Here is a 21,097-nt window from a genome sequence, read left to right as displayed (position 1 = left end):
ACACTGAAAAAAAATTCTCGGCGTTTTTACCAAGGTCCGTTGGTACCTTTACCATCTCACTTTTTTTACCAATTATTGGTAATTTTACCAAAATAGACTGGTAAGCTTATCTAAAAACCGGTATTTTTACTATTTTTTTCAGGTAAGAATACCACTTTTATCGGTAATTAATTCCTGGTAACTTTGCCATTTTATCTCGGTAATTCTACCACAGTCGATAAAAAATATTTGCGTTTTTACCGGGGTCCAGTAAAATTACCGAGAAAGTCAATAATTTTACCGAGATTTTTCGGTAAAATTACCAATTCCATAAATGGTAATTTTACCAAGAAAAAACTGGGATCAAATAGAACCCTAAATTCTTGGTAATTTTACCCTTTTCTTAGTAAATACACCGAGATTTTTTTTTCAGTGCATATAGATTTGCGAGCAATGACTTATATGATATAAAGGAATATTAGGTGACTTACTTTCACGTGACCCATCTGCCTAATCAATTTAAAGCTGAAGAAGTAAGCAAATATCTCCGAAATGTGGTTTATCACAGAAGCCACACCGAATAATGTTGGGGTCCCTCCAAAATCCTGAAATGTAGATGAAGGAAAACGCATTTCATATTGAGATTAGTATATTCCGAAACAATCAGGTAAAATCCCTGTGAGTAATGCTGCCGTGCTTACAAAAAACTCCGTATGAGCCTTCAGAAGCTGCTACACGGAGAAAAAAACTTCGTGCATGGGACCCGAAGTTGAGGTCATATGGATCTCTGAAATTTTCTGATCTCGCAGCCGAAAACTTGAGGTCCAACTGCCGAAGTTCGGGTCAGACATCGAGGCACCTCGGTATGTACCGGAGTACTTCAATTGTCTGACCTCAACTTCGGCAGCTGGGCCTCAAGTTTTCAGATACGTGATTCGAAAACTTCAGAGATTCATATGACCTCAAGGAAGTTTTTTTCTCCGTGTAAATTTTATTTGACGAATCCCAAATTTCCGGCGGAATGCATGGGTATTATTCTTCAGATTTTTCAAATTGTTTTTATCGTAATTTCATGTAAAGTGTATGAATATATCAAGAAATAAAAATGCATGACTGTTCTCATAATTTAATTTTTTATTGGGGTGAATTCGGCATCGCTCGAATGTACATACGTTGTTTTCCTCAGCATGACATTATGTGCAGTTTCTACCTCTTAAAAATAATCGAATTTATCAGCAAGCTCACTTTAGATAGTTTCACATTGTCCCGAGCGTGGGGATTTTCGTTAAATATTTCAAACATTAGAGAAATTTCCATGAATTGATGAGTAATTTTCTCACGAATGAAATATTAAGAAGGAAAGAAGTTTTCATATAAAGAAAACTAGTTAATGAATTAAACTTATTAGTGCTAAAAGGAACTATGTGCATACGGTTTACGTGCGACATAGTTCCTTTCATAAGGAACAGATAACAGTGATCAGACATCACTTAATCGCTTACTGGCATATTAGAAGCACGGACCGAAGACCAAGGAGCCAGGATGCAACTATTCGTGTTCTTTGGATGTGCGTATTGCATACGCAATAATTGAAGGCGTTTTCGAATGCCTCGCTTGCAGCAGCGCAGTGCTCTACGCGCTTACTGCCGTGCTATGGAAGAACGCCGTATGAACATTCGAGAGTTGCAAAATTTCCTTCGATAAAATGTTTATTTTCAAGGGAAGTTATGAATCTTTTTCCTTTAAATTTTCAGAATCTCTGGGCAAAATTGCGAACAAAATTATCTGAAAAATCGGGAGGAAAAACATCATAAGTTTACCAGAAAATTCACGTTTTATCAAACAAAATTTGGCAACGCCTGAAGGTTCGTTCATACGGCGTTTTTCCTTAGCACGGCAGTATTCCTGAATTTCCCCGCGTGCATTTCATTAATCTTAGGTGTCACTGGTTTTTCATCTGACTTCGAGCAAAAATCAGACAAATTTTTGACGAATATTGCACAGGTACATTCTTGTAAAAAATTGAATTTTTTGAGTCAATTTTGCAACCTTCGAATAGAGTTACGTTTCTTCGTCTGGGGTCGATTGTTGAAATCGATAGACAAAGCTATAGACACAAAAGAGACATGGAGGGATCCTATTGGTGGAAGAGGGTGGTTGAAATTGACAAAGGAGGTAGGAAATAGACCAACTAACGGCAACTCACGAGACACCATTTAGTTAGTCCATCATTTACCCCTTAGTCTATAAGAACCACCCAAATTAACCAATAGGATCGCTCCATACTCATCATGTCCTCTTTGTCTATAGCTTTGTTTATCAATTTCAACAATCGGTTTGCGGGCATTGGCGGATCCAGCAAATTGGCAACATTGTCATTTTTCCATTTAAACCTATGGAAATGTATCGATATTTAGAGGGGCCAGGTGCTTCGACAAGAATCGATTATTTAGCATGGGTTTAAAAGGAGGCATCCGGGTGTTGCCAAATTTCTGGATCCGCCTCTGTCCGCAGGGGAACGACAAAATGTGTGTACGCACCTGTAAATGCCAGAAGAGGAACGTGAAAATGAGGCCAATTCCGAATCCCATGAACCAGGCGACGAAGAGAAAGGAACCGCACTTCAAATTGGCGAAGTGTTTCAGAACTGTGACCCACTCTGGGATCTCGCGAGTAGTTTGCGCGAACATTTTCGTCTGGAATCAGAAGTAAACGCATTGAAATGTCACAGAGCACCAGATGAGAACGCCACACTTCTTGCGCTTGCATGTCAATTCAATCTGTTGCTCACCAAAAATCAAAACCCACTCGTGATTGGACGTATTTCTGCCAAAAGGAACTAAGTGCATTATGACGTGAGCCATGTTTTCCATATATTTTCATAGGTCTTAGGGCTCATGTCTTGATGCACATAGTTCCGTTTGGTAGAAATACGTCCGATTGAACCGCGCCTACTCGACTTATTTCGAGCATCGCGATTCAAAGGACTTTTGAAAGGTGGGGCAGTTAGTTTCAAAGACAGAGGGGGAGTTTTGTTTAAGTTATGACAGGTGATTTCCGCACGTGGAAATGCATTCTTATGGTCTGATATGACTCGTATTCATTTTAACTTTTCCCGTAAGAAAGACTTTTGAATTACCCAACTCTATGAAGTGGAAGTTGTTTCGCATATGATTTTCGATACTTCTTAAGATTACCATGCAACAAATTCAAGCGGATAAATACTTTATGTGGTTCTGCATTCCCACCCTTTTTTGTGGATTATTCTAATATAAAAGATGCAATATAGAGAGAAAATAAGTTGACACTTCACTATGAGTGAAACTGCGTGGGTTGCAAGTACTTGGAGAAATTGAGCGAGAAAAACATATTTTAAAGCCAAATGCTTGATATTTTTTTAATTTTGCTAACAGGAGAAAAAAGTGCAGAACAGCAACCAAACTTGAAGCTAACTTTAACTTTGATTTTCACCGACTGTTTCTAAACGACGACGCATGTGTCACACCGTAATCTGTTCGTAGTACTAACTTTAATGTTTAAAAACTTTTGAGTTTTGGAGCAAAGCTATCAAAATTTGATTTTTAAAGTATGTACAAACTGGTGTCTCAAAGCAACAAGATAATTGCATGTAGAGGATAGAATGTGTCCAGGACAGAAACCGAAAAAATCAAATACTTTCTGTCCTGCTGTTTACCTTCTGTTATTATGATCTGAAAATTACAGATTATGAATGTTCTAAACTTTTAGAAATTCAAAACTTGATTTGATCAGTTCATAAACAAAAAAATTCATCCCATCAAAGCTGCGTAGGGGAGGGGGGTGGCTCATAAAATAGGAATAGAAAACGTTACTAAAAGTTAGTGTCGGGATAGGAATGTTCATTACTACAATTATTTTTCGACAAAACAAAAACGCAATGTTTCAAATTTCGTGCACCCGGGAAATAAATTACGGATTAAATTGAATTTTTTCGCAGCTCTATATTCGAGGTAGATCATTTCAATTAAAACGTTTCAAGCACTGTCAAAGGTCAAAAAAGCCATAACATGTTTGCTCCTCTTTCCCCCTCCTGCATGGAGGCGAATTTTTCCCTGTCTAAAAAATAAATTAGTTTCAACCTGCCCGCGGAATTCAAACCGAGAATACAATAAATAAGTTTTACGACGCAAGTTGAATTCAGTGGCTTTCATCTATAAATCTTCGTGCGCCGCAAACTGAGAGTTACCGGTCCATGGCGCATTTTTTACGAAAGTTTTGAAGAAATCCCGTGTTTTAATGTGTAAAGTTGAGTTCTAAACACTCTTTATTGATAGGGAACGTGCGTTTTTTTCCGTGCGACTGAACTGTTCAGGAGGTCTCACAATTTGAGAACTGCACGTCACACATTGTGGAATTAACCCTATCAATCGTTTGAGAAAATCTAGTCGGGGTTTTCAGTGAGGTGAGTAATGCCCATTGATGTATTCATTCAAAACAGACGTGGTATTAGGTTTCTGTGCAATGCCAACTTAGACCGCTTTTCTAGTGTGCGGTTTTTCGAGCGTTTTCTCTCCATTGTTTTCTGCGCTGAATCCACCAAAAACTGTTCTAAAATCAACAAACAATTTGTATTAGTTTGTGTTCCATTTCCTATATTAACCAAAAGTAACACAAGAACAGCCGGTCAGGTTGGCCTAGCAGTCAGCGCGTCTGACTATAGACGAATGAGTTCCGGGTTCGAATTCGGGTGGTGGCGACAAATTTGTACGGAACTGACGAGTGGATCTGCAAAAAAACATTCTACTCGACCTTAATCCCTGAAAATTTTAAAGCCGGAGCATGGATGTGCCAAAATCCCCTTGATGTCTACTGACAGTAAAATAATCCCTGTTAAAACTCATGTCTATGGATGGCTGTGGAATCCTGAGTTACTGAAAATAAACAGGAATAGAATTCAAAGAAACTTAAAAAAAAAGAACAAAAATGTTTATATCAGTGTAGGTACACCGAAAAAAAAGTGAAGTTGATTTAACATTCTGGCAGTGAAAAAAGTGTGCGAGAACTCACGAAATGCTAAATTGCCCGCTACCGGCAGTTAGTTTTACATGTTGGCATTGCTAAAGTAACTGCTGTGGCAGTTAATTCAGCATTTTGCATGTTCTCGTACACTTTTTTTTTACATCCAGAATGTTAAATCAACTTCACCTTTTTTTTAATGTGCTTTACTTTGAACCGCAACCAACCCGATAAATCGCGTCTCATGTAGTCCATGGACATTGTTCGAAACTCACCTTTGAGTTTTAGGAGCCATGTGGCGCATCAAGTCCGATTTTTAGGCGCCAATGAAGATTTTTTAGGGGCCAAATTGACTTCTTGCCTACAGATTACGGCGCATTTAGTGAAAAGTTAGACGCAAGATGTTTTCGTAACAGAACTAGTAAGAAGCTGTAACTTGGGGAAAGACAAAAGTTTAATTGGACGTAGTTCTACCAAACAGACCTATGTGGAAGTGAGAAATATGGGGTGTGCTCGTTAGTCTCTGGCCGTAAGAGTGAATGAGAATAATTGTGCGCCAGTGACGTCAGCGGCAATGATCGATCCGACTCGAGAGGAGGTGATCGTCGTCGGGGCGCTGTAACTCATGAGCCCTGTGCACAAGGCTCTCTTGCCATGCCCGCGGCTCATGAGTTCCGCACTCAGCTGCACATAGGTCTGTTTGATAGAATGCAATATCCCGCTTTGCCAATTCTTCAAAAGGAACCACGCCCACTTTTACATTGCTTCTTATGCAGATTTCTAGAGCACACCCCACATTTCTCATCGCCACATAGGTCTGTTTGGTAGAAATACGTCCAATTGTAGTGCTGAAAATTTCAAATAATCACCTAATATGAAAATTCAGATTTTTAGGGGGCAATTTTTAGGGGGCCACGTTGGCGCAGACCCTTCATTTTTTAGGTGCCATGACCGATCTTTTAGCCGCATTTGGCGCGTTGGCGCCTGTGAGTTTCGAACACTGTCCATGGACAGAAAAAGTCTTTTGCCATAGGGAGCGGCTACAATATTTTGCTATCGAGTTTATATTTACCTTGCCGAGATTGGGTAGTGGTTTGTTGGCATCGGACTGGCCGTAAGTTCCGGTAGTTCCGGTAGTTCCGGTAGTTCCGCTGGCCAGCGAGGGTAGATTCAGCTGCTGCGCCAGCTCCTGCTGGAGATAGTCCTCCCGCGACGGAGGCGGCGGTGCCACCGGGGGCTCCTGTTCCACCTCCAACGGTGGCTCGTATTTGAAGTTAATCTGCAAAGAAAAGGAAGAAACATGATTCGTCCATCTCTGGTATAAATTTAGCAACGCCTGAAGGTTCATACGGCGTTTTTCCTTCCCACGGCAGAATGTGTACACGACGACATTGACGTTGTTCCGCGAAACGATTAACGCCCTCGAGCGGGCATGTGGTTTGTAATTATGGCGTCGATGTGGACGCGATCTGTGTGCGGTTTATCATCGCTTCTCCTTCGAGTCGGTTTTCCTTCGCAGAAGGGAAACTGACGCTCGGATCATCATGATTTATTCTGAGCCAGACTGAGTCTGTTCACTGTGTAATCAGTCTCGTTTTTCAATGACATTAATTGAACCGATTGTTTTTCAAATCACGTGAGCGCCAATCTCTATTTTGGTGGTAGCATCAACAACGGGAAACAAGGCTAAAAAGCACACATACAAATCCGAGACGTGTTGGCTCAAAACTGAGCCATTTTCAGTCGGAATAATAAAATAAAATATAAAAATTTCAAATAGAAACCTGCAGACTGCATGATCGCCGAGATAATCAAAACAAAGAGAAGAGAGAAGGAGACTGATAACACGAGGGTGATCGATCGATTTTTTGTTCACATTTTTTGTGGAAGCCCTGTCAACACTAACAAAAGTTCATGGAACTTTATGCAAAAGTTAAGTTCTGTAAACACATCCCTGTTTAGACAAGGCCTTCAATTTATAACAAACGAACGAAAAAATTATTAAGGAACAAACATAAATGAGGTTTAATAATTTTAACATCCACCGCTGCGCCGACCGCACTGTATTTGGCGCAATGCGTGAAGTATTCACGCAGTCTTGTAGGCGCTATGCTTTTCCCGCCGACCGCTGCCGACCGCACTGTTTGACGCAATGCTTGAAGTATTCATGCAGTCTTGTAGGCGCTATGCGTTTCATGCCGACCGCCGCGCCGCTTTTCATCTCAGTCCTCGTCACCATTGCTCTCTGCGCCGCTCCGCTCAAGGACAAATTGCGTGTTTTGTTTCTCTCTTAACTCGACTAAATACATGTGTTGTCTCTTGCATCACCGAAAGAAAACAAAATTAGAAATTACTATACTTTTACTCTCAGGAAATGAGAGATTTTGTCGCCTTTTCCCGTTTGTAATGTATGTTCTGAATCCGATTTTTTCCTCTTCTTTTTTGATAATTACATTCAAAAGGATTGCAAAATTTGCCGCTCCCTACATTTTTCCGCCATAGGCCGCGGCCCATATGTGGCCACCCCCTTAATCCGGCCCTATACGGGATGACATCATAACCCGACTTTTCAAAGGACGCTATCTCGGTTAATATTCAACTTAGAAAGTTGCTGTTCGAACATATCGTCTTATTTTTGGCTAATCTGTTAGAATCAAGCATCAAAGCACGATTCTTCGACCAACGCAATGGAGATTTTGCATGTGTGAGGAATTTGCGATTTGACTGTTGATTCTTTGTGTAAAATTTCGCGAGAAACACGATGGTTCCGCTGGTTTTCTCTGAAATCAACTCCCAAGCTCAAAAAAACGCTGTCAAGTTGAGGCAAAAATGGAGGAGATATCCCACACTATCCTGAGAGTCCACCTCTACATCAAGACAAATTCTCCATGCAAAGATAGGGAGCAAATACATTGTCAGGGCTGCCACTTCATTTGGGGACTCTAAAACTGAAAACACGGCAACCCTGCTAATGTATTTGCTCCCTATCTTCGTATGGAGAGTTTGTCTTGATGTGGACGTGGACTCTCAGGATAGCGTGGGATATCCCCTCCATTTTGGCCTCAACTTGAGAGTTTTCTTTGAGCTTGGGAGTTGATTTCAGAGAAAACCAGTGGCACCATCGTGTTTCTCGCGAACTTTTACATGAGAATTAATAGCCAAATCGCAAATTCCTCACACATGCAACATCTCCATTGCCCATGAGGACATCTTTTTGAAATGTATGAGTGTACGAACCTGAGTGGCGGTGATGAGGGCGGCGCCCATGAGGACGGAGAAGGTGGCGAAGCAGATGGTGTAGTTCTTCTCGCGCTCGTTGGGGCCGCAGGGGTGGTCCGGGAAAGAGGTCGAGTGGTCGAGGGCGATGCCGACGAAGAACATGGCCAGGCCCCAGCCGAGGGAGCCGAACATCCGCTGGTGCCCGTAGCGATCCGCGTCCTCGCCCAGCAGCGTGATCACCGCCGAGTCGGCCAGGGTGATCGCCGGCGCCGAGAAGAACTCCCCGATCACCACCAGCAGGAGCAGCAGGAAGAACGCCTTGTTGATGTCCTGCAACCAACGAGTCAAACAGTAACATTATTTTATACACATTTTTACAGGGCAGCCCGAGACAATGGTAACAGTGGAAAAACAAGGGGGGGAAACGGGAAACAAAGCTAAATTCAAGATTGATAAAGACTACATTTTCACCGATTGCAAAGATTATAAACCGGAATGGACCGAGGAATTAGGGGCACGGGCAAGGAACAAACGAAGACAGGAATTCGGGAATGAGTTGATCAAAAATTGCGAAAAACGTTGAAATTGTGTACTTTTTATTCCCGTTTGTGACATCTATGAGCCGGGTTCTCCTGACTATCTCTATAAAGGGACTGTACTGCCGTGCTAAGGAAGAGCGCCATATGAACATTCGAGAGTTGCCAAATTTCTCTTGATAAAACATGTATTTTTGACATCATTTATGCATATTTTTCCTAAAAATTTTCAGATAAATTAGATTAAATTGCGTACAAAATTGTCTGATTATGTACACAGGTACATTGCTATTTGATAAGAAAATGTTCGTATTAAATCTACCTTGCTCTGTACCTATATCGAGTTACGAGTAGGTGAAATTTCATTTACTTCCACACTTCCACCTATTCCAGATAATCGGTGCTCTCTTGACTCAACTATAACACGGTCATCTCCTGATTGAGATTTCTTCATTATGCTCGAAAATAAATTTGATCGCACGAACAACTTTTGAAAAGCTATTCACTTTGTATGGTGATGGATTTTTCCTGAAACCGTATTCTTTCACATCAGAAAGCCCAGTCCCTAATTATAGCGAATCTAATAATATGGGGTCTGCCCAGGAAAAAGAGGTTCCAAGGAGAAAGCAAGGGAACTCGATCTTCGGTCTTGACGATACACGGACATAAACCATTTTAATGGGTACCATTACGCCCACAATACGCCGAAAGTTTAGTGAAGTTACGTATCCCACTTTATTTTCTCTCCACTAGAATGTTGCCTGATTGTGTGAAAAACAGACAATATTTTACATTCAGTTAAATGGGAGAATGTGCTGAATTTCAGCACAATCTGGCAACAATGCTCCACTATCTGTGTGAGTCTGTGGCTCTTGGGTCATAAAATACATGGGAAGAAAGAATGTTAGTGGTCATCACATGAACTTTTTTAAACATTCTTCAGGAAATTCAGTAGACAGTACTAGATTTTTGACAGTGCCCACCATGCGGCTAAAAAAACGTCATCAGATGCATAATTAACACAGACAGAAATCTGATTGGGAATTGACAGCCAGTTATTATGTTTTTTCTTGTGTTAACTTGTAGGAAGAGAGATATTACCATGCGCAATAAAAAAGAAAAAAAAGGCTTCATACCTCATTGAAAGTTACAATCATCTTAGGAACCTTCATATAAACGTCGTTAAAAACGGACAAAAAAGCCACAGTTACTTCCAATCAAAAGAACGCAGTTAAAATCATTTTCATGAATATTCACGAGGAATTTAATCGACATTTCTCAGAAATCTTTAAATTTTCTCACGCCAAAAAATGATTCAACTCTGATAAAAAAAAAGAAGGAAAAGACCTGCTTTTTTTTGACAGCCGACTGTTCTCAGCGAACGAGAAAAGTTGCCGTTTTAAGGTTTTCATTCACGTAAGTTCCAAAAACAACATCAAAACTATATACGCGGCAATTCTGTCTTGAAAAAAAACTTCCCAGACTTGCGTCTTTCTTCAATCATAGTGTAACATATGCCGGTACCTTTAAACGGAGTCAGCGGAACGCAAGGAATTCGAAAACGCCTTCAATTTTTGTGCATATGCAACACGCTCATCCGCAGAACACGAATAATTGTATTCTTACGTTTACACTATTTGTCAGTGCTTTGGCCTCGAAAACAATGCTGACACGATGGTTTCTCAGACTATGCAGGAAGAACGGCGTATTAGCATTCGTGTGTTGCCAAATTTCTCCCGATAAAATAGTAATTTTGAAGAAAACTTATGAGTAAGTATTTTCCTTTGAAATTTTAGAGATAATTTAGAACAAATCGCGAATGAGTTGGAGGAAAATGATTCATGAGTCTCTCAGTAAAAAAGTCAATAAAATAGTCCTAGATCCACACTTTTTTACGGGAAAAACAAGGTCAAAAAGTCCGAAAATGTCAAATAGAGTCAAAATATTTGAACGCTAATGAGTGCCGGCACCAGTCAGTTTTTGACTCTAATTGCAATTGTTGAACTTTTAAGCCTTGTTTTCTCCGTAAACGCAAAATAGCACGATTTAACCACCTTGTTACATGCAGCTCTGGCAACGTTTCTCATTTTTTTTCATGTCTCCAAGTAAATACGTGTTTTATCAAACGAAATGGTGATAGGGCAAAATGTCCAAAAATAAATAAACTCGCTTAAAAGTCACATGTGAGGGACCCCGATTCAAGTGATTCGATCGGCCGAACGGTCGTTTTAGCGCCCTTAGGAGCTTCCAGAATCACGAATTGCACACCATCCACACAAAAAATCGCGTGAAAGTCACAAGTGAGGGATCGCGGTTCACTTGATTCGATCGGCCGAAGTGTCGTTTTAGCGCCCCTAGGAGCGTCCTGAATCACGAATTGCACACCAACCACACAAAAAATCGCGTAAAAGTCACAAGTGAGGGATCGCGATTCAATCGATTCGATCGGCCGAACCGTCGTTTTAGCGCCCTTAGGAGCCTTCAGAATCACGAAATGCACACCATCCACACAAAAACTCGTGTGAATGTCACATGTGAGGGATCGCGGTTCACTTGATTCGATCGGCCGAACGGTCGTTTTAGCGCCCTTAGGAGCCTCCAGAATCACGAATTGCACAATTGTCCGAAGTGAAAAAATTGCCAATGTGAAACAAGTCTATGAGCAAAAAATGTCCAAAAGTCTGAAATGTCCAGTGGCAGTGAAATGGGCAAAATAAAACACGCCCGAATGTCCGGTTGCGATAAAAATCATAATTTATATTCTCATTTACCTGTTCTTATAAATTCTTCTGTCTGTAGTGTCTATGTAGTTTAACTATACCGAGAATAGTTTAGGTTGTATCACTGCTTCTCCATTATCCCCAAGATGGATATTTCTGTAGAAAGCTTCCAAGCTCACTATTTTGCCAAGTTGTCAAATTATGTGACATTTGGACATTTTTGTTTTTGGTCATAATCCTGCTACTGGACATTACAGATATTTGGACATGTTGTAGATGTGGACTTTTTTGACTTGGTAAAACTTGGCGATAGGAGCTGCGTTTCAAAATGCCATAGGAATTCTTACAGCCGGCTAGAGATGGCGGTAGAAAAGCATATAGCTGGCTGTAGAATGCGGAGAAAATCATACGGCCGGGCTATACGAAGCGATAAAAAATTATGCAGCCGGGCTATAGTTCCTATCGCCGGGCTATACAGTTTATCGCCATCGGCTATAAAAGGCTATAAAAAAATGTGTAGAAATTCATGTGCTTTGGGAATCATTAAGTTTGATACGGAATCACCCTAATATTTACAAAACACATATCATATTTTCCTTCAATACATATTTTTTTCATCAATTAAAATGAGAATAATCCATACAAGATGTGCAAACATTTCAAAATCACACTTCAAAATTCAGTTGAAAAACGCTGACTCCGCGAGATTAAATATTAAAGCCTATCACAAAGCGGAGCGGCGACGCACTGGCGCCTACAAACCTAACAGGGATACTTCACGCATTGCGCAACGCGTGAAGTATCCCTGTTAGGTTTGTAGGCGCCAGTGCGCGTTTCGCGCTGGCTGCCCGCCCACCGCGCCGCGCCGCAGCGTACCGCGGCGCTTGAAACAACCATTTCACACCAGAGATATTGCACAGTATCATACGAAATTGAAGAGGCGCTCCGACATATTAGGAATGACAGGCATCTTTCAAAAGTGCGGAGCTTTCCTCGCAAAATAAATCAAGATACTACAGCACAGAAAGAGAGCGGTAGTCCAAAAACTCACTAAGTCCTAGCATCCGTAATTAGTAACATTTACGAGTAGCATACACTTTATCGCCTGGCTGTTGCTTAATCGCCATCGACTATAAAGGGCTATAAGTAATTGTGTTGCCAGCTATAGAAGCTATTGGAAATCTTACAGCTGGCTGTAGGTCTATGGTATTTTGGAGCACAGATTCTACTGCCAATTTATACCGGGGTTTGGACATTTTTGTACTTTGGACTTTTATTTTCGGACATTTTGTCCTATTCCCAACGAAATTTGAGAACGGCGGAAGGGTGATACTTGCTCTTCTCCGGCACAAACATTTTTCATACGCTTAAGTCATTTTTGGTTGACCTAGGCCAAGGCGCGGTAAAGACTCGTGGCGACGGAACATTTTCCGGAAAATTAATACACGAAAACTTATAAATCCGTAAAACTTCGGACTTTTATTTTCGGACATTTTGTCCTATTCCCAACGAAATTTGAGAACGTCGGAAGGTTCATACTTGCTTTTCTCCGGCACGGAAACATTTATCATACGCATAAGTCATTTTTGGTTGACCTAGGCCAAGATGCGGTAAAGACTCGCGGCGACGGAATATTTTCCGGAAAATTAATACACGAAAACTTATAAATCCGTCAAGGTAAGTGGCCATTCTCTCGCCTCCCAAGCTGGAGCGCCACTTGAGAACACAATAGACTGACGTTAAGAGCAAGAATTGAGTTTACTTGGAGCGTAAGCGAAAATCTCTCCCTCAGCCCCCTCCCCCTCTATTTCTCCCCGGCTCTCTTTCTCGTGCAGTTCAGTCTAGCGAGAACACATTCTTTCGCCTTCGTTGTGCTTCCTCTTCCGTGCAGTTTCTAACAAAAGTTTTTATTTTGGTGAATTGCAGTAGAATGGGTACGAGAGGGACATCAGACGTAAGAAAATATCGTTTATCGACCCATTGAGTAGGATCGCGAAATGCTCCCTGTCTGCAGGTTGTTGCCAAAACTGAAAAAAGTCTCCTCGAGATATTATTTTGACTTAATGCGTTGTCTCTTGTCGACAATATTTGGCTCTCTTTCGTTAAAACCGTGCAGATTTAACTCAAAATCAGTTTTTTTGTTATAGAAACGTTGTTTTGCTATCGTTGAGTTTACGTTAAAAACACGTTAACGAAACAACGTTCCTTTGACCAAAAAACACTAGATCTTGTCGACAAGGAACGAGACTTTAAGTTAAAATAGTTTCTCGAAGAAAAGTTTTTTCAGTGAATCTGACGAACTTTTAAAATTCAATTATAGTTTTTAGTATTTATTTTAATACAAAAGAACGCAACTACATTTTAATGGTGCCAAAGTTCTTTTCGCAAATTGTATATTTATTAGGAGAATTTGATCATTTTTTCCTGAGAATTTGCGTTATTTTCCTTCTGATCTCTTGCAAAAATTAGTAAAATTTCTGACAGAAATTGTTCCGGCACATTTTTGTAAAAATATGATTGTTTGAGCCAATTTCGCAACTTTGGAATAGAGTTACATTCCTTGGTGCGGAAAATGAAACGGGTAAATTTAAGAGGCACACATTTTTGCTTCAAGTGATCTCGATACATTCTCCGATCAAATCACAACTTACCACGATCACCCCTAATGGATATGTTGCATGTGTGAGGAATTTGCAATTTGACTGTTGATCCTTATGCAAAAGTTCGCGCGAAACAAGATGGTGCCACTGGTTTTCTCTGAAATCAACTCCCAAGCTCAAAAAAAGCTCTAAAGTTGAAGCCAAAATGGAGGGAATATCCCACGCTATCCTGAGAGTCCACCTCTACATCAAGACAAACTCTCCATGCAAAGATAGGGAGCAAATATATTAGCAGGGTTGCCGTGTTTTCAGTTTTGAGTCCCCAAATAAAGTGGCAGCCCTGTCAATGTATTTGCTCCCTATCTTTGCATGGAGAGTTTGTCTTGATGTAGAGGTGGACTCTCAGGATAGCGTAGGATATCCCCTTCATTTTGGCCTTATCTTGAGAGCTGTTTTTGAGCTTGGGAGTTGATTTCAGAGGAAACCAGGGGCACCATCGTGCTCCTCGCGAACTTTTACATACATGTAAGAATCTATTGTCAATCGCAAATTCCTCACACATGCAACATCTCCATTGTTCCGGCACATTTTTGTAAGAATATGCTTGTTTGAGCCGATTTGGCAACCTTGGAATAGAGTTACATTCCTTGGTGCGGAAAATGAAACGGGAAAATTTGAGAGGCACACATTTTTGCTTCAAGTAATCGCGATACATTCTCCGATCAAATCGCAACTTATCGCGATCACCCCTAATTGGTTCCATCTACAGGGTTATTCAACAGTCACGCACCACTGGTCATAACTTCACTTCTAATTGGACGTATTTCTGTCAAACGGAACTATGTGCCTTAAGTCATGAGCCCTGAGACCCATAAGAATACATGCATAACAAGGCTCACGTCATAATGCACATAGTTCCGTTTGACAGAAATACGTTCAATTATGCTATCGATATGCGGTTTAAGACGATTTTCCTCATACCGAGAGGGAACTTTTTTAGGTACTTTCCAGTTTTTGATCCCCTCAGGGGGAGAGGTGCAGGAGATTACTCAAAAATTTCAAATAGCCATTCTCCCTCATGGCCAGTGGTGCGTGACTTTTGAATAACCCTGTATATGATCTTACCTGTGTGCGATAGACGATAGAGCTGAAGAAGGGCGAGACCCAGTTCTTCTGCTCCTCGTGGTTGTAGTTGGAGGCGTAGCTGACGTCGAGCGGGGACTTGCCGGGGGTGAGCCGGGGGCGCGTCCCCCGCTTGGCGCGCACGAGCTGTCGGGAGAAGGGCTCGAGGTCGTGGAGGGCGGCGGCGCCGGGGCCCATGTCGAAGGCCCACGCGGGGGCCTCGCGCTTCATGAGCCGCTGCGGGGTCTCGGGGGCCTCGAGGGTCCAGTCGGTGGCGTTGCGGCGGATGCAGGACGTCGCCGGCGGCTGCATGAAGCCCAGCGGGAGCGTGAAGATGATCCAGCAGGACAGCGAGACCAGCAGCAGCGTGTGTCCCTTCTGCCACCTGCCAACAGAGGAAAAATTCCAGGTTATGGGATTTAAGTATAAGAGAGATAGGCAGAGGTTAACCTTCAGGCTCGTTATTGAAACTGATAGACAACGTTGTCGACAGAGATAAAGACAGAGTTATACACAAGGTTATACACAAAGCTATAGACGAGGGAGACGAAAATTAATCGATTTTATTGGTGAGAACTGGTGGTCGCGAGGGACAAATGAGGTTAGTTGCCAACAGCGGATAAAGTCGAGGTTATGTGATGTAAGTAACGGAGAGATAGGCAAAGATCAACCTCCGGGCTTGTTATTGAAATTGATAGACAAAGCAGTAGACAAAGCTATAGACAGAGCTATACTACCGTGCTAAGGAAAAACGCCGTATGAACATTCGAGAGTTGCCAAATTTTCTCTGGTAAAATGTTTATTTTTGAGGAGAATTATCAATATTTTCTCTTGAAGTTTTCAGATAATATAGGTCTAATTACGAAGAAAATTTTCTGAAAAACTGAACGGAAAATATTCACAAATTTTCTTGAAAATTCTTATTTGATCCATGGAAATTTGGCGACTAAGGAAGGTTCATATACGGCGTTTTTTCGTGGCACGGCAGTATAGGAAGAACTTTAGACAAGGCTATACACAGAGATATAGAAAAAAGAGACAAAAATTGATCGATTTTATTGGTGGAAGCTGGTGGTTGCAAGGGACAAACGAGGTTAGTTGCCAACAGCGGATTAAGTCGCGAGGCTATATGGGATGTAAGTGATGGATGAATAGGCAGAGATCAACCTTCTGCGGGCTGATTATTGAAATTGATAGTCAAGGCATTAGACAAAGAAGACATGGAAGTATGGAGCTATCCTATTGGTTGAGATGGTGTGGTTCCTATAGACTAAGGAAGAAAATGATGGACTAACTTTCGGGTCCCTCGTGAGTTACCGTCACTTTGTCTATTACCCACCTCCTTTGTCCATTGCAACCATCCGCTTCCACCAATGGGATCTCTCCATGTCTCTCTTGTCTTATATGCCTATAGCTTTGTTAGATAAAATTGAAAGATAAAGCTATAGACAAAGGAGACAAAGGGAAAATGGGATGCTCTTGTTGGTTGAAACGGGTGGTTGTTATAATAGACTATGAAGGGAGAATGACGGCCTTACCGTTGGGCCTGTCGTGTGTTGTTAATTTGTCTATTACTTACTCCCTTTGTCCAATGCAATCACCCGTATCCACCAATAGGATCGCTCTATTTTCTCTATGTCTCCTTTGTCTAACGCTTTCTTTATCAATTTCAATAATAAACCCGCAAAATCTTTTCGAATTGTTTTGATGAGCAAGTTGACATCGAAAGGGAGGAACTCAACTTTTTACGCATCCTCCGTTCCCTTGAAAAGTATTTACGGCTCAAAAGACCCTTTAGTCTTTAAGCTGGTCACAAAGGAGATGGGGAATTTACAAAAGGAGTAATATGATAAGATTGAAGTAGAACAATTTTTATCGGTCTTGTTCTGAAACCGTACTTTGCGTAACACCTCGTGCCGCTTGTCCCCAGAGGCTTTTCTAGACTGCCCGTGCTAAAGGAAAAACGCCGTATGAACATTCGAGAGTTGTCAAATGTCCCTTGATAGAACGTGTATTTTAGACGCAGTTGAAGCATATTTTTTCTTGACAATTTTCACATATTTTAGATTAAATTGCGCGTACAAAATCGTCTGAAATTTTTGAGGGAAAGTATTTACAATTTTTCTAGTAAATTCGGTTTTTATCGAAGGAAATTCGGCAACGTCTGAAGGCTCATACGGCGTTCTTCTTTAGCACGACAGGATACGGATCACTTAGGAATTCTTTAAACTTGACAAAGGATGAATATAAACGAAATTCCCAGATTTTCCTTTGTCGACCGTTCGCATCTTAAACCCCGATTCAATGGGCCTGTTGCAAACTTTTGCTAGAGCAAAAATAAGAGTTGTTTCTTATAGATAATGCCTCAAAAATCACGATGAGCGCATCGGCAAAGTCTGAAATGCACTCATAACTTCACAGTCTGCGTAAGAAATTTGCGGTTTTTTGAGCTTCCCGCTTCAAAAGCGATACTACGGCACAGGTGAACATTTTGTAAAAGGAGTCGTTCCATCGTCGGCAATACTCATCATGGCCGACGCCAATCCGCCAAAACACGTGTGATGGGACGAGATAATACCTGAACTGGATTAGACCAGATAACAATCGGCGTGTTTTAACGTTCATGTTTTCCACGCCCGAATTGATTGACCTTGAACTCTCCTTGAATCACGCGCGGAACTGCGCGCAAGCGTCGGCCATGATGAATATCGCCGACGATGGAGCGACTCCTCTAACAAAATGTTCACCTGTGCCGTAGTATCGTTTTTGAAGCGGGAAGCTTAAAAAAACGCAAATTTCTTACGCAGATTGTGAAGTTATGAGTGCATTTCAGACTTTGCCGATGCGCTCATCGTGATTTTTGAGGCATTATCTATAAGAAAACAACTCTTATTTTTGCTCTAGCAAAAGTTTGCAACAGGCCCATTCTCATAAATTGAGCATAGGGAACAAATAATTTGAGGGTGAGGCTCTCGAAATTCCCTACTGATGATCTTTTCATTTCATGATGAGTTAGCTGCGTTTGTAATTGATAAAACGCAGTGATATAAGGGAAATGTATAAATTCAACCATGGAATCCGGATGAGAAAAACTTACAGAGATGACCTTTTCTCCAAATTTTCCCCCAAAAAAGTTGTTCTTTACTCGCCTCTGAAAAAGAGTTTCGGCCTCTGGAAAATCAACTTGGACATTTGCGTAGTTTGATAGTTTCGACCATTCTTGCGAAAGCAAAGGAAAATGGAGACCTTGTAGCACGGTATGTATTGTAACTTGTTCTATAGTAATTTTTTTGAGTTTGAAAGTTAAGAAGCGCTGATATGCGTGTCGCGCCGACCGCAGTATTTGGCGCAATGCATGAAGTATTCTTATAGTCTTGCAGGCGCTAATATGCGTTCATTACCGGCTGCACTGTGTTTGCCGCATCATTCGAACTCGCGTTAGAATATTCGCAGCATCGAATAATGGGGCTTAAAAGACCCATGCCGTGTTGTGCCCTATGAACATTTTTGTACGTACAATAATCCATTAAATGCCCTAAATTATCTGAGCTCCGGGATTTTTCGTAAACATTTGTAACATTTGGGAACGGTAAAAACAATTGAGAGTGAGTGGATTCTTCATTTTTTTCTCTTTCTTTAAATGACAAAAAAAAAAACTATATCGATTACATATTCTAGAGACTGTTGAAATTTGGAAATGGAAAGGTAGGAAAAATAGAGAGTGAGCTGACTTTTTTATTGTTTTTTTTTCAATTTTTTTAAATCCTTGACTTAAATGACTTTAATTGACATTAATGACTTATCCTTATGACTTGTTTTATTTTTTTTTATTTTTACGAGTCACTTACAACATCTGTTTTCGTAAATACGGCCTTACATGTAACAATGGCGGATGTGAAAAATTACATTTTCGAAACACGCTTAAAAAACTGTTTGGTTCTCACGAAAATTTAATATGTTTGGCTCTGGCATAATGTACAGATCTTCGAAGATCACATCTCAAATATTTTCTCAAAATTTTCTCGATGCCAAAACAGTTTTTTGAATGTGTTTCGAAAAGGTCATTCTTCACATCCGCCATTGTTACATATGAGTCCTCAAATGTTCTGTCACGCGCCACCGAAGGAAAACTTTAACTTTCCTTGCAAATCGTCAGGAAAATTGCCGTCGCAATCAACCTTTTGAGGATTTCGCAGGATTCGACGGATCATCCTCTCGGAGCCTTTACTGTGCGTAAAATAAATCCTTTAAGCCACACAAACCGGTCCACGGTCGTCCGCGTGGTCCTGACTCAAGCTTAAGCCCATCGCGGAGGCGTCAAAGGGGAAAAACTGCGAGCTCATGAATGAAAAAGAGTAAATTTTCCCCTCCACCCAGCGCCTCTCGACGCCGAGGGTGAAAACCGAAGACGTAAGCTTCAAAGCGTTTGTCTCAATTGACCCGTAACCTAATTTCCCCGCGCCGCCTCCACTCGTGGAGCCCGTGTTCCCGTCTCGTTTTCCGAGCTTTATCTTGTGCTTTCATTCTGCAGTCGACGGCTCCAACTTCGGCCTCCGCTCCCCGAGGTTGCCAGGATGCGTAAAAAAGCTGGAAATTATTCTGCCGTGCTAAGGAAGAACGCCGTATGAGCCTTCAGACGTTGCCAAAGCGCAGATATGCGTGTCGCGCCGACCGCACTATTTGGCGCAATGCATGAAGTATTCTTTCAGTCTTGCAGGCGCTAATATGCGTTCATTGCCGGCTGCACCGTGTTTGCCGCATCATTCGAACTCGCGTTAAAATATTCGCAGCATCGAATAGTGGGGCTTAAAAGGCCCATATCGTGTTGTGCCCTATGAGCATTTCTACGTTGCCTAGTTTCTCTCGATAAAATATTTGTTCAGAAAAAAGTTAGGGAAGTTCACGACAATCTTCACTTTTTTAGATTGAATGGGCCATTAAACAAAGTACAAATTTAAGCACTCTTATATATGATTCTTCAACAGAATTTCACGTAGAACTTGATTCGCGTGACAAAAACTTCTGAAATCAACTCTAGCTAAGATATTGCCGTTTTTAATTCACATTAATTACGGGAGATTTGAATTGCCCGGTCACAAGAAACGCAATACTCTACATGAGTGAAATCGCGCCTCACAAGAATTTTGGCAGGCTTCTGAGTTGAGCATCTTTCCTTTCCCACCCTTTATTGTTCAAAGTGTAAATAATGAACTCTAGCGGATCCAAAAGCGTCAAGATTGAGGCTGCCACACTTTTGTATCACACAGACTACCACGGTAACGTTTATTGTTATTGACGTTAACATTATTAACGTTGTGCGAGTTGACTTATGTAGACCATTGCGTTTTCATGAGCGGGATGTTTGAATTCACGCGTCAAGAAACATCTATTATGATGGGTAGGGGTTCATTTTAGTAATTTTCGTCGCGAAAATCGTGTTTTACGTGAAATTTTGGTTAAGAAACATCTCCCTCCTGTGTATGTCGGCCTCCTGCGGTGTAGTGGTTGTAATGCTGGCCAAGAGGTCCCGGGTTCAATTCCCGGCCAGGTGACCTGAGATTCATGGTCTCGGGCAATGGTCACCATGGGAATGGATGGGGTAGTTAGCGTGGGATTAGCCAGTAGGCTATGTGAAATTGGTTAAAAAAAAAAAAAAAACTTTGTACATTGTCTAGTGATCTATTCTGCCATGCTTAGGAAGAACGCCGTATGAGCCTTCAGACGTTGCCAAGTGTCCTCCAATAATAACTGAATTTACAGGGAAAATTGTGAATATTTTTTCCCAAAATTTTCCGACAATTTTGTACGAAATTTAATCTAAAATATCTGAAAATTTCAAAGAAACAAGTACATGAATGCCGCCAAAAATACACGTTTTATCAAGGGAAATTTGGCAACTCTCGAATGTTCATACGGCGGTCTTCCT

The 21,097-nt window shown here is 41.2% G+C and overlaps 1 protein-coding gene across 1 annotated transcript; it reads right to left on the bottom strand.

The window, feature by feature from the left end:
- Positions 1–470: 470 nt before the first annotated feature.
- On the bottom strand, positions 471–15,559 carry LOC140225980 (major facilitator superfamily domain-containing protein 6-B-like; the record flags this gene model as incomplete). Its single annotated transcript, XM_072306032.1, has 5 exons — positions 15,175–15,559; positions 8,212–8,523; positions 6,047–6,253; positions 2,520–2,675; positions 471–584 (listed from the first exon to the last, which is right to left on the bottom strand). Coding segments are annotated over exons 1-5 (1,098 nt in total), but the record flags the coding sequence as incomplete, so codon positions are not given.
- Between the last annotated feature and the right edge of the window lie 5,538 nt (positions 15,560–21,097).

The sequence above is a fragment of the Bemisia tabaci genome, unplaced genomic scaffold (assembly GCF_918797505.1).
Source record: "Bemisia tabaci unplaced genomic scaffold, PGI_BMITA_v3".
Taxonomy (NCBI): Eukaryota; Metazoa; Arthropoda; class Insecta; order Hemiptera; family Aleyrodidae; genus Bemisia; species Bemisia tabaci.
Note: the sequence above shows the minus strand (reverse complement) of the source record. Positions and strands in the feature narration are given on the sequence as shown.